This window comes from Aulostomus chinensis, chromosome 11, assembly GCF_037954235.1.
Source record: "Aulostomus chinensis isolate RoL2024-O1b breed Wild chromosome 11, RoL_Achi_v1.0, whole genome shotgun sequence".
Taxonomy (NCBI): Eukaryota; Metazoa; Chordata; class Actinopteri; order Syngnathiformes; family Aulostomidae; genus Aulostomus; species Aulostomus chinensis.
In genome coordinates this window covers 9,379,047-9,393,126 of record NC_141330.1, presented here as the reverse complement: position 1 = coordinate 9,393,126, position 14,080 = coordinate 9,379,047, and the positions used below count along the sequence as shown (strand labels likewise).

The window sequence follows — 14,080 nt, the reverse complement described above, 5'->3', positions numbered from 1 at the left end:
TGTCGCCACACGAGGGCAAACTTGACCTGCTCAGCCACGTCGGTGTCACGCAGGAGGCTGCCGGGCTCTCTTGGTTACCGTCTGGTATTTTTTATTTTTTTTTTTAATTCTGGGCGTGTTTCTAACCGTTAGCCTACAAGTCCAACCTGTTGTGGAACTTGTGATGAAACGCCTTAGTGCGGAGAGGAGGAAAGACGGAGAAGCAAGTTCCTTTACGGCCAATGTAGGTGCAAGACTACATTGATGGGAGCGGCTATTAGGCAATATTCATGAATAAAGAGCTCCCTGATTGGGTCAGGACACTCACCGACCAATCAGAGAGCAGTTTATTCATGAATATTAATGTGCTTCGTTCCTGTGGATCCAATCTAGTAGAAATTACATGCAGGCGAGGCGGGGTTGGAGGAGAGTAAATCAGTCAAACTTGTACTACAAGGGAGGGCGGAACTGCAATGGACTTCTAAAAGCGGTGTGTGTGTGTGCATGTGTGTGTTACGTTTGTGTGTGTACGGACGTCTGCCGTGAGTCAGTACAGTTCACTGAACCAACCGTCTAGAAGAGACGTTTCCGCCCACAAGAAAGATGGCGGCTCCCTTGTTGGAGAAGCTGTCGGAGTCCCTCGGTTCTCCGGAGCCAGCAGTTCGACTCCTTCTGTCTATTTTAATCGGTGAGTTTTGAGTTTGGTTGGTGGTTTGTTAGGAGGACTGGTAGAATCTGCATCTATTTTGGCGACTGGTTTGATTTCTGAGCAGCTATCGTAACTGTTACAACTGCACTTCTGACCGTTAACGTGACGCCAGGTAACGTTAAACTTATTATGTGGCATGGACACATACCGGCTGTACTTCTCTGTCACTGTTTCACCAGCTGTGTACTAATTGAACGAACACAAGCAAACCGTATCCCTACCATAACCAGCGTACTCATTTATTTAAAAAAAAAAAAAAATTTCAGTAAACACCACCCAGTCATGAGAGGTTTAGTTGTTTATGTTTCCTGCACATCACCGGCTAACTTTAAACCTTTAGCTCGGTTTCGTCGGTGGCTGTTGTGTCAAGTCATGTCAGCCGTCGGAATGTCCCTCCTGTCAGAGCCTGGGCTAATACAGTTAGCCTGGAGAGGTCGATGTGAGCTGGTCACTCGGACGGTGATTATCAGAATCTGCCCCCTCACCCCTAACAGTATGGGGCGTTTATTTTGGTGGAAATAATAGCCCCAGAGCTTTCAGGGAGGAGAGCTTTGACAGAGAGGACAATGAGAGGCTGCCAAAATATGTACCTTCCATTTTCAAAGCAGCTGAGTGACTGGAGGGAAGTGTTCAGCTGTTTTCTACTAATGTCTTCTTGAGCTTCAGTTGCTTTGTTGCTGAAGGTTGTTACATGTCGTGCCACGGTTGGGCTTGAATGTCAAAAGTGTGTGTGTGTGGGGGGGGGGGGGGGGGGGGGGCGTCATCCGCGGTGTCCCCTCTGAACTTTGCTCTGACACATGGACACGTCTAGGTTGTTTCTTTGAGCTCCACTAACAATGATATTGCCTCTGCATCGCCACCTGACTGTTTGTGGCTGAACAGTTCCTGAAATGTTTTCGCCAGCTTATTCTTGCTCTTTGTCCAAGTGTTGCCTCATGTGTCTTGCATAATATATTGGTCATTTATTTAAATGCCCTACAGTGTAACATTGGAGCCTAAAATAGCCAGTGGTTTTGTATCTACAACCTTTACTGTGCAAAGAAAACTGTTATGGTAATTCCATAAGAAAAACAGAAAAAGAAAAAGGAAGAATACCAAAATATTGGTTGCTCGCCTCACCTCAGTTTATTTCCAAAATATAAACGTAGTCATTTCATCAAAGAGCAACAAGTGATACAGGAGTGAAAAGGAAAACAGCGGCAATATATGTAGGTTTTATTTAAAATCTTAGTGACTCATTAATTGGATCAATATGGGTTTGAGTTTTATTGAGCATGTATAACATCTTGATGGTGGATGTTGAATTGTGTCCAAGGGAACTGAAGGGCATGTATGTTCATCATAGGAGTGTGGCACGTCATGCAGTTCAACACTCTGGGACATTGATGTGTTGAGCTGTGTCCAAGAACTCTTAACAGTCTTTGTTCACAATTCAATTTCCTGATTCCCTGTTATTTTATTTGATCTTTCTATGAGTTTTTCACTGTTTTTAAAAAAACAACAACAACCCCATAACCAGTCCAAACAAACGAGAAGAATCTCTTATTAATAGAGGATGAAACTCTCAATTGTGTCTGCGTTTAGAGCTCACAAGAAATGTGTCTGTCTTGTAGTAAGCCTGCACAGTTATTCATTTTTTCCTTTTAGTGACAATTTCAGCTTCCAGTGATAATGAAAACAAGATAATTAAGATAAGGCAATTATTATGGTGCGTTCCGCTTCATAATGATCCTTGACTTTTTCTGACGAAATGACAGAGAGGCTTTAGTCAACTAGAAAGATAAAAACAATTAAGCTGTTGGTTTCAAGAAAGCTGACAAGGAACATGATGTTTCCAAGCCTGCAAGTAATTGTGTCAAATGCACAGTGCTGTCAGCCTCGATTCTTGATGCAGATAATGGCAGGAAGTATTAGATGATTTTAGAAAAGGCTGAATAAGTTCCTCTGTAATTGATCTTGGTGGAAAAAACATCACAAACAGGCAGAAGGAACAACGTGTTTCACATGTGGCTTTTAATTTGTTAGATTTTAATTTAACCTTGATTTAACCAGGGATAAAATCGCATTGCGATAAGGCATCTCTTTTGCAAGTGAGACCTGGCCAAGGTAGCAGCACACAGTTTACATAGTTGGGACAGACAAGATACAAATAACATAATAAGGACAGACAGGGTAATGAATATAACCATAAAATTAAAAAAAAACAGGAGAAGACGAAGATTTTTTTGTTTTATATTTGTTTCAAATATGATATCGATATCTGACCAAAGTAATCTTGATTTTTGCTGTAATGGAGCAGCCCTATCTTGCAGCAGAGGATATGTGATAAGAGGCCTGCTGTCATATTCAAGAATTATTGATTTGCTGGTCCTCTGAGCAACCAAGATTCTGATTTGAAAAGTGTGTGCTTTTGGGGCCCTCAACCCCAATATCGACTCACCTTTTCCTTCCAAATTAACACAATTTGGAAAAATCACTGTGTAATGGAATATTTCGGTGTCAGTGTAGACATATTATCGTATCATGGTTTGTCTAGTTTTTATGATTGAAGCTAAATTGACCCCCTCATAGAAAGACTGTTCACTGGTGGCCTCTCCGCTGTCCTGTTTACTGTGGAGCAGTTATCTCTCCCCTTGACATGCCACATTTGCAGCAACTCACATGCATACAGTGTGTAATGAAGAGTGTGTGTACCACATGTTTTGACCACAAGGTTAGTGTTGCTAATATCAGACTGTGTCAGCAGTGTTCCATTTAGGTCCTGTAGCTGCACTGATATTGTTTCCTGTCTCTGTCTCCTGCAGGGTATCCCTTTGCACTGGTGTACCGGCATTTCTTCTTCTACCAGCCTGCCACAGTTGTTCACTTGTTCCACACGTTCTCTGGACTGGCGTTAGCAGCATTTAACTTTGGTGAGCAGAAGATTGAGGGGATTAAATAACACTGGCCTCATACATATGTATAATATTGTTCTGTCCCTGTCCCTTTGATTATCATTGGTACATTAATTTTCCCGGAGCTGCTTATGTGTATCAGATCTTTGTTTGTTTATATTTGAAGGTCGTACACTGTTTATGTTGTAGGTCAGCACCAACTTCACCTCAGCACATGAAGCGAAGCTCAGCGGTGGACAAAGTCATTGCGTTTCAACTCACAAGTCAATCTCAAATCTGTCTAGTAAATCACGAGTCGGGTCTTAAATCCAACGTTTAGCCTGGAGCTGTAAGCAAGCCATCGTGTGTCCACCATATTTAGTCTCATTAAAGGTTTATGAAACATTTTAGAAGGTACTTTATAGGAATAACTAATGCCTTTTAAAATGAACACGTAGAATTTTAGCGACATGTTACTTTTTTGCATTGGAGCTTATGTTTGGCAACACTTGCAGGGTACGTCAGATTTCTCCCAGTCAAGAAAACTTGTCTTGGCCTCAAAGATATGGATGTAATGGGTGCGCCTGTGTGGGGTGGCATTTGTGTGTTAGTTGCATTTAAAGCAGGGATGATAGAAGTTTCAGCAAATGCAGTCATTTAAAGACCTTCCCCTTAGACTGCATTTGGTTGAATTTTTCATCTCTGAACAAAAAGTATTTCTGTCATTATATTGTGAAAAGTTGAATTAATTTCTATGAAAATCACCACTTCTAAAAAACCCACCAACAGCTATTTCCCCAATGCCTTTATTCCACATCCACAAAACAGATTGCCTCATTTAGAATTAATGCCTTTTGGGTGGCCAGTTGAAAATGTAGGAAAGTCTTTTATTTGCGAGTCATCAGCTGTAGCTGAATTATCTTCAGAGTGACGAGGAAGGAAGTGCTGTCTTCTTTTGCTCTCTAGCAGGTTTCACCATCGCTGCCATTGTCACGCCTGTTGCCTTGTATTTCCCTTTTGTATAAAGTGAAGAATAGGAATAGTAGAATGGGGCTACAGCTAATTGTTTTATTATATACTTTTCCCCATTAATAGATTACTCCTTTAAAGATGAGAAAGTATGAAAAAATGTGTTTACATTGTTTTTGTGAAACCACCTTTTAAAAACCCATAGCATTCATTTAGCCTTATATATAAGACTGAGAAAACCAACAAATATTCACATTAACAATAAGCTTTTACTGTTCCCTCCCGCAGCATTCGTGTAAATCTCTAGATGGTCATTGATGTGAATGCTAACATGGGTCTCCTTCTCTTTCTTTATTCTGTTGTGGCTGCTCTTGGATGTTACAGCAGGTCTGTTGCTTATTCTTTCTCCTCGTGGAATACTTTTCCTCCTCGCCCGCATTGAAAGCTCATTTCCCGATTTGGGATGTATGTCGTAGGTTTGCCACACTGCCCCCTTCCTCCATCTCTGCCAACATTGAACTGTTGAAGAAAAATGCTGTTGTCATGTTCATTCCTACAGGTCACACTCGACTGCACACTCACCATCTTTCCCATCCCCCTCTCTCTGTTTCTCTCTCAGGCCCTCAGATCTATCACTCTGCAATATGCATCTTAGTCCAATTCCTGATGCTGAGGCTCATGGGAAGGACGGTAACAACTGTCCTGAGCAGTTTAAGCTTTCAAATGGTGAGGCGTCCCTGTGTTTCTTTGCTCAGTCGTCTCCGTTTATCCTGCTTGGATGCGTGCTTACTTTATTGTCGTAGCTCCCTTTTGTCCACTCACCCTTGCTGCAGTGGCTCAAGTCCTGCTCACCAGTTCATCTGTATTCCTATATCTGCATTCGCTTCTGTCCCTTTACTGCCTTGTTAATGCCTACATTGTTTGTTCCATGTATTTACAGTACATATACAACCAAAACAAAGAAAAATCTCATGATGAAGTCACATCTTTCTCGTTGCAATATTGGAGAATTTTTTGCAAACTCATGAGTATTGTTATGAAGTAAGGAAATGTGCCCTGTGTGAGGTTTACCAGCTACTGGGTCCTTTGTTATTCAGTTACTCTCTTCTTCATTGTCCTGTAGGTATACCTGCTGGCAGGGTATTACTGCACAGCAACAGAGGAATATGACATTAAATGGACAATGCCTCACTGTGTCCTCACTCTCAAACTTGTTGGTAAGTGTTCTTAAACTCCCCCAGTACTGCTCTGCTAGAGAAATCCAATTGTTTTTCTAAACCAGATATGCATCCATTGTACTTTAGTTGATATCTTGTTAACTGTAGTGAATGATTAACATACTCATTAACTGCTGGGCCTGCGCAAGCTTTGACGTGTTCATTTCTAACATCATGATAACCTTAGTTGTCCTAACATAGTTTCTGACACCATTTGCATTTTTCTGATTTCAGGTTTGTCATTTGATTACTATGACGGCAGGAAAGAACCAGTGAGTTGTCTGATATCTTCTTGCTTTTGTCTGCTTGATCACTGGTCAGTTTACTGATGTTGTCCGTCCTGGGTGTTCTGCTCTTCGTTTCTTGTTGTTAATCTTTAATTCTGTAGTGTGTAATAGAATGGTTGATGGGTTTTCAACAGAAAGCATATTTGTACACATTAGCCACAGCAAATGCACAACAAGAAACTGGTGTAATGAAGTAATTTAATCTCACCAGTTTCCTGTCACCAGTGCATCAGTGTAAATGTTGAAACTGGATAGCGTTGTGTAAACGAAGGTGGTCCTGAACACATCACAAACCACAACTCAGTACCGTTTTCAGGACTGATTGCTATCAACTATTTGTGAGAAGTGCTCATTACAGTGTCCTAAAATTCAGGCTTATGAAGTTCAGAATCATAGTTTTATTGCTCCAGCTGTAGAAATATGTATTTAGTTCTCTGGAAAAGCAGCAAATCTTTACATTTGAGATGCTGGGAGGATAAGATCAAGGGTTCACATTTAATTTTTTTTCCACCCTGGGTCTACACAAAAGCCCTCCAGCATTGAGACCCCAGTCCAACTCTTGTCTGCATTTTCTTCTTTATAGGTCTAATTCAGCTCAGACACCATCTATTTTTGTTTTGCCTGTGTCTTTTTTCCCTATCCAAGGCTGCAGGGAAAAAGTCGAGTGATTTAGAACTTGAGGGAAAACACAAGCAGACAAAGGGCAAGGAAACGTCAGCAGGAGCGTAGCATAGGGCTGGTGGGTAAAGATAACGTTGTCTTGGATTGTGAAACAGTGTATCACAGCATCATCGTTATGTTGTGTGAAACTGTAAATTTTATGGACTTTCAGTTGAGAATCTTTAACCAGAAACAGTGTGAGTGTTTTTGACAAATCTATTTAAAGAGTGGATAAAAACTAGAATTGCATTCATCGAAATAACCTTTATTTCCTTCACATTAATAGAATTTATCAATGTAAATTTTTAAATTTTTATTTTTCTATAAAATAATAATATGAAACCCGCATGAAAAAGTAGTTCTGCCCTCAAAGGTGATGAGTTCTCCCGTGGCACGTGCTCCACTCCTCTAAGTTTCATGAAAATCGGCAAGTTATTTTAGTCCAGTCAAACCAACATACAATACACAACCTCATTGGTGGAGTTAATTATGTTTCATCATCACACTGAAGCAGAAATGTTTTCATTTTGGTTTTAAGATTGAAGAGAGGAAAGGGTCCGTGACGGGGATTGAGAATCATCTTCCTCATGTTAGCTGTTTGATGGTGGTTGGCGAACACTTCACAACACATGTCACACTTACAGTCATACACTGTGGTGATGTCACTATCTGAAACTAGCCTTACCCTCACTGACAGAATGCTTCTGAAGGTCTGGAGGAGTTAGTCAGAGATAGTTACCATAGTGTTAAAAGTCAAGTAAAATTTCTTCGGTCATCTTCATTTTTATTGCTAATTGCTCTTTTAAGGTGATTGTCCTTCATTGTTGTATTCCCGACTTCCTTTTATCTGGAGTTCCATGAATGTTCTCACAATAAATTTGTATATTTACTTTTCCTTCTTAAAATCTGCTCGACTGTTTGGTTTTGATTGCAGTGCAGCTAGCACATCCATGACAGCTGTTAGCTTCTCATTCTGTTGTGAAGTACTGAATGAAATAATCCAGCATGCATTTAAATGCTCGTTACTGAGTGTCTTTGTCCAGCCATCTTGAGTGAGTGGTCTGTCTAGAGTGTGGTCAAATTTTACTTTATATCCTGTCTAATATGCGGTTCCTCTTATATTCTTCAACCCTCCTCATCCTTTCCATGCAGAGTTCACAACAGCCGACTGCAGCCCTGTCGTCGGTGCCCTCTCTGCTTGAGGTGTTCGGCTTTTCTTACTTCTATGGAGGATTCCTGGTGGGACCCCAGTTTACACTTCGCAGCTACCAGAGGCTGGTAGCAGGGGAGCTCACCGACTGCCCTGGAAAGCCTCCAAACAGGTGAAAGAGCGACACACTGGCAGCATTGAACAGGAAGAATTATCTAAGATTTCAGCAGAAAAATAAGCCTCCTGTCACACATCCCTGTAGATAACAATATATTTTATCTTCTCCAGTCATCTTTTCTATTTTGTTTTTCTCCTCCAGTGTTGTTCCCGCTATGAAGAGATTTGCTCTGGGTTTTCTCTGCCTCGTGATATTTGCAATCTTTAGTCCCTATTACCCAGATAGCTACTACTTAACGGATGAGTACGATGTGAGAACAATCATATGAACAGATTTAATCCCTGTGCACATTCATAAACATTTCAATATAAGACAAGTCAAAGATTCAGAGTCTAAAAAAGTCTAATTATGTCCTCTCAACAGGCGCAGCCGTTCTGGTATCGCTGTGTGTTTATTCTGCTTTGGGCTAAAGTCATTTTGTATAAATATGTCAGCTGTTGGGTTATAGCGGTAAGTCTCTCATCGATTTGCAAATATGAATACACAAGTCCTCGATTCAGACTAGCTAACCACCTGATTTGCTTCTGAAATTACATCTCTTGTTTACTGAAGTGCATTCAGTCCTCTGCGTAGCTGAGCACTGCCTGCATACCTTTGTACCTTCGGATTTTTTTTTAAATTTTTTTTTACCACCACATCATAATCAGCTCAAAATTCTTATCACAGTCCCCATTTTTCTGGTGCTTGTGTTCTCATGCTTTCTGTGTTACAGGAGGGTGTATGTATATTAGCCGGGCTCGGCTACAACGGTGTAGTTGATGGTAAACACCAGTGGGATGCCTGTGCAAATATGAAGGTGTGGCTCTTTGAAACCACACCCCTCTTTGGAGGAACCATTGCTTCTTTTAACATCAACACCAACGCTTGGGCTGCCAGGTCAGTGTTGAGCCTGAGAAAAATCAAAATATTCATTTAGACGATATGAATATGGAGGCAGTTTGGTGAAATATACACACGTGGCATTGCTTCAGAAAGAATCGTAACCCTATCGCATGCATAAACTTTCTTCACAGTTTGTTTCAACATCAAGAGAAACATCGCAGTCAGGGAGGGTTCAAAGAGTTATCCAGCTGGAGCTTTATGCATGATAATGTCAAATTGAAACCATATGAATTAAGATTTCTTGTTTGGTATGAGGGGTTCACGAGCAGCTCTCGTGAGGTAATGAGATAGTTTATTCATACAACATACGGCAACTAACGCTGTATACAATACTTTGCATATGAAGAAGCAATACATTGCTTAGCGGTACTTCACCCATAATGTGTATTTTTCCTTTCAAGTATTCACAAATAGATGTCTTGAGTTCACAATGACATTCTGACACAACTTCCTTGTGACCTGAGAATGCAGAAAGAGCCAGCCACGTATATTTAACTTGATGCTGATGGTGCCCCATAGCCACCAAATACAAACAGCAGCAGCAGCAACTGTCTAAAAAGGCCGGTTTACAAACACTCAAGCACATGGACTCCTGTTTGTACACCACAAACACTCCTTCACAGCAGTGCCAAACAGGAGGGGTTAAAGTTTGTTTGTTTTTGTGGCAATGAGGCACCGTTAGCTTCAAGCACGTTTGTGAGCTCAAGGTATTTGAGTACCTGAAATACAAAAGGCACTTTTTGAGTGAAGTATCACATAAAGTTAACTACCATACCAGGTACTATAGATCCTGCAAGGTTCAGAATCCTGAAAATGCACGCAAGAGGAGCAGGATCCCTCCTTGCTCTACCTCCATACTCCATACAAGTGCTTGTCTGTACAGCTCTAAAGGCAAAATTATTGTACTTGTTGCAAATGGCTGTCCTAGAGAGGAGTGAATTTTACAAGTAGAGATGATGGCACACATTTCAGAAAAGTGTTTTTTTTTTTTTTGGGGTTGTTTTTTTTCTTCTCACTATTGCACTTATACACACAAAGTGACAGAGGTTGCGGAGTGGGGAATGAAAAGAGAGCTTGAGTAAAAAGTTCAATTCCCACCTGCTCCTCCATCCAGTTCTGTAAATGTTGATCTGTGGGGATCGCAAATACTCTTTCATTATTCGGCAAGTACTTGATTTGAAGATGCCTGAAAGGCCACGAGCAAGGTTTTTACATCAGTAGGTGGTGCATGTACTTATTTGTCTGACCCTGCCCTCTACAGCTGCCACAGCATCTTATCAAAAATGAGCAGAATGAAAACTATAAAGTGGATTGAATATTCAGAACATGAGATGTGTGCCTACACAGGTTTAAGGCATTACAACACTGTAGTCCGCTGAAGCGCTGAATAACTTTGGTCGATGATTTAAACTCATTGAACTGTTAGATATTAACTCATTTGCAATTCTAAATCTGCCTGCAGGTATGTGAGGTTGCGTTTGTGAATGCTTTCATCCAGATTTGTCAGCAGTGATGCAAAATTCTAGTCTTAATTTTTATGTTTTTTGTTCTACCCTTTTGTTTTTTTAGGCATGTGTTTAAGCGGTTGAAATTCTTGGGTAATAAGACCCTGTCCCATGTGACCACGCTGTTGTTTTTGACAATATGGCATGGTCTTCACTCTGGGTACCTCATCTGCTTCTCCATGGAGTTCTTCATTATCACTGTAGAGAGACAGGTACGCTCCAGATGGAGGCAAAACATGAAAATGGGTAATGAGCTGATAATTACATGCAAGAAGCACAAACCATATGGGTATTTATTTATTTCGGTTGTGATTGCTTTACTATGTACTTTGTTAACAAACATGAGCTTTGTGCTTTTCCGCCTCATTTAAAGCAGGTTTTGATATTTTTAACGAGACGGTTTCTGGTTATTTAATTGCTTGACAACATTGCTCAAATGCACTTTTCCGGGTTTACAAGGACATGAAATTCAGAAATGGCAATTTCCAGGCATGGAGAATTTTTTTTGAAAAGTCATGGCAATATGGTTCACGAGTACTTCTATTGATGAATATACTACAACAACACCCAGAAGTTTATATTAATTCATCTCAATTTACATTTGTTTGTATTTTGTCATAAATATATCGTGGAAGATTTTGACTGGGTTAGTGGGTTGTGAATGTGTGTTACTGGGAGTTTTTAATTCTGGTTTTTGATGTTCACGTAGATGTTTCTGAGACATGAATTTGTCATCAACCAAATTCATTATAGTAATCAAAGGTGTGTGTGTGTGTGTGTGAGACAGGCCCAGGCACTAGTGAAGGACAGTCCCATGCTGACGAAGCTCGCCAGCGGCGTCTTCTACCCCCTCGTCTATGTAGTCCAGCAGTTCATCCACTGGCTCTTCATGGGCTACTCCCTGGTGCCATTCTGCCTCTTCAGCTATGACAAATGGCTCAAGGTAACTCAGAGCTCCAGAGACACCACCGGGTAAAGTTGGAACGGTTCAAGAATAAATCTATTTCTTCTTACTTAGATCATCAATGTCGTGTATCAGAGTTCAAGTATAAGTCAGAAGGGAAGGAGGGTGTTTTGTTTCCTCCCAGTGAAATTGTAGAATATAATCCAGGGACGGGATTTGCTATGCTTGTAACGTGTTTTTTTTCCGCTCATTTTTTCAAAGTAACAAAGACTGTACCTGCAACCCATGCTCAATCATTTGATCAATTCTGATTCGATACATATATGCTGATAACATTACTGATATTTTTCAATATTTCTCTTTTTTTCTTTAATCTAGTCATTATGACTGGGTTAGGTTACATCATGAGGGTGATGAGCTCTACTTTTTGTTAAAGAAAGTAAAAAAACAAACAAACCCAGATTTCATAATGTCATATTGGACTCCACACTGCCTTCTGGGTCATCTTATCTCTCTGTAGACTTGTTTTGTACCATTTCCATCCAAAATGGTGACAACGCTATCGTCAAAACTAATGCCAGCGTTTCTGGACTTTTATACGCTTAGAGGGTGCTCAGCCAGTAAAAGAGGGATTGTCAGGTAGGAAAGAGCAGATTGCTGGTACAGGTGGGAGTGTCTCTGAAGGCAACTGGTGAACACGTGGGGGCGAAGAGGTCTGAGAGGGTCCAAGGAAATAAAGATCTCTCGGTCAAAAGATAATTACATCATTTATGTGGTTTATTTAGGCTGTTTTTTTTTCTCTTTGTTTTCCAGGTTTACTCATCCATCTATTTCTGCGGTCACATATTCTTTCTCGTAGCCTTTTTAATCATGCCATACCTCCGCAAGGCACTGGTGCCTAGGAAAGAACGGAGCCAGCAAAAGCAGGATTAAAGCTCGGTACTAATAATTGGCATGGTAAGCGGCTGCAGACCACATGTTTCCACTATAATTTTCTAATTTTCGGTTGTTTTTTTAACATTAAAGTGTCTCTCTGTTTCTTTGTAGGTCTTTCTTAGGCTAAATATCCACTGAAGGGAACTGTGACTCTCCAGGAACAGAATGGAAAATATTTTAAGGCCTTTAGTTATATACACACATATATATATGTATGTATATATATATGTATATATAAAATGTCCATGTACAAATAAATCTATATATTTTTGTGTTTTAAATGGTAAGGGTGTTTTATAAACATTTGGAGTAATGTTTACAGGAAATGACCATTGTGCCACATGGAGTAATTGTGAGCCAGTCAGGGGCGATTTCCTGTTTTATTTATATTTTCATTTTTTGAAAGACGTGGGACCTGTCGAACTTGAGAGACGTACATGCTGTCGACATAGAATTGCACTCAACAGTCACGGGTTCAGAGCCTGTCATCAGCTCTGATTATGTTTGGTGTTTTTTTTTTTTCTTTGATTCATTTCTCTGTCTCGCACACATAGAACCCACATTTAGCAGCAGAATACCTTTACAGAAGGCTGAAGCACAGTTTGAGCATTTCGTGGCACTTTTTGATGTAATAACACAACATGCATACTCCTTTCTGCAAAAGAGAAACTGCTGCTCTGACAGGTAAGAACAATAATCAGGGGGATTGTCTCTTGAAAACGGCTGCCAGTGGTTATAAAAGCACTGTAAATCACACACTGTACACTAACACCCGACTCAAAATGGCCTTGTATTAATGAATGTTTATACAGTTGACATGTTTTGGTTTTAATTTGTGATGAAAACAACTTGATTTTATAGAGTTTTAACAGCTTTTATGAAAAAAAAAAACATTTTGTAGTTTTTGGATAAGATTTCATGAATGAATTTGCGTTCTCTGCCTTTCCTTGTCCTTGATCGTTTCAGTTTTTCTTATCATTCTGTTTATCCTCTTCCTCTTTCTGTCGGCCTCGGTACGGGCCCAGCCATCAACTCTGAAGTGCACAGAAGTGAAAGTGAACCATGTTTATATCCCCTCACCTTGCACACTGCCCAGATATGCAGTCACTATTCTCCCGATTCATCCTGTTTGTCTGAGCTGAAGAGGGGGCATTTATTTGAGCAAGGAAACTGGAAGCAAAAGAAGCAAACAAGAAAATGAGGAAAACCTACAATACATTTTGTGTGTCAACTGTGACCTGTTCTTGTGTTTGTGACAGCAGGTGGTTATTTAGAAAAAGGTGAAATGGGCGCTTGCTGTTGCACTAGAGGAAGGTCTCTTGTTTTTAATTTTATTTCATTTTGGAGGAGCTGGTTTGCTGGAGGAAGACTGGCTGTGGTGCTGCTGACACATGGAGAAGACTAACTTCACTGTAGCAACGGCCCAGATTTTAGTAAACTTTTTTTCCTTTTTTTTACATGACATGCTGATCACTAATTGATGTGAACTGCTTTTTGATTGAGATTTTTGCCTTATTCCTACCAAATGTACAAAAGTTATGATGGAGCGGGAATGTGATTTTAAATAAAATTTTATAATGTTCATTAAAGTGCTGCATTTCAAAAGCAAGGTGTATTTTTGCTTCAATCTTTCTATTTAAAAAAAGACTTATGACGTCATTTTGCAGTCTGCTATTAGGAAGCTTGACCTGTGATGAAATGTTTGGTTTTTTTTAGAAAAAAAAAATTGCGGGGACAAGCGTGTTCCTTGTCATGCCAGGCCCAGAGCCGGCGAGGAAATGAATTGCTGTGTCGGGGTTTGAGTCATTCTCAATGTGCGTTCAACAGCAAA

At 40.3% G+C, this 14,080-nt stretch overlaps 1 protein-coding gene across 1 annotated transcript; it reads left to right on the top strand.

Moving 5' to 3' along the window:
• The first annotated feature begins 239 nt into the window (after nt 1-239).
• On the top strand, nt 240-13,875 carry lpcat3 (lysophosphatidylcholine acyltransferase 3). The gene is made up of 13 exons (XM_086218203.1): nt 240-667; nt 3,493-3,600; nt 5,150-5,256; nt 5,654-5,747; nt 5,982-6,019; nt 7,847-8,016; nt 8,164-8,272; nt 8,386-8,472; nt 8,735-8,898; nt 10,474-10,621; nt 11,197-11,352; nt 12,127-12,270; nt 12,361-13,875. Exons 1-12 carry the CDS (start codon nt 583-585, stop codon nt 12,244-12,246), a joined length of 1,386 nt encoding a protein of 461 aa, XP_086074329.1. The 5' UTR covers nt 240-582; the 3' UTR covers nt 12,247-12,270; nt 12,361-13,875.
• Nucleotides 13,876-14,080: the final 205 nt, after the last annotated feature.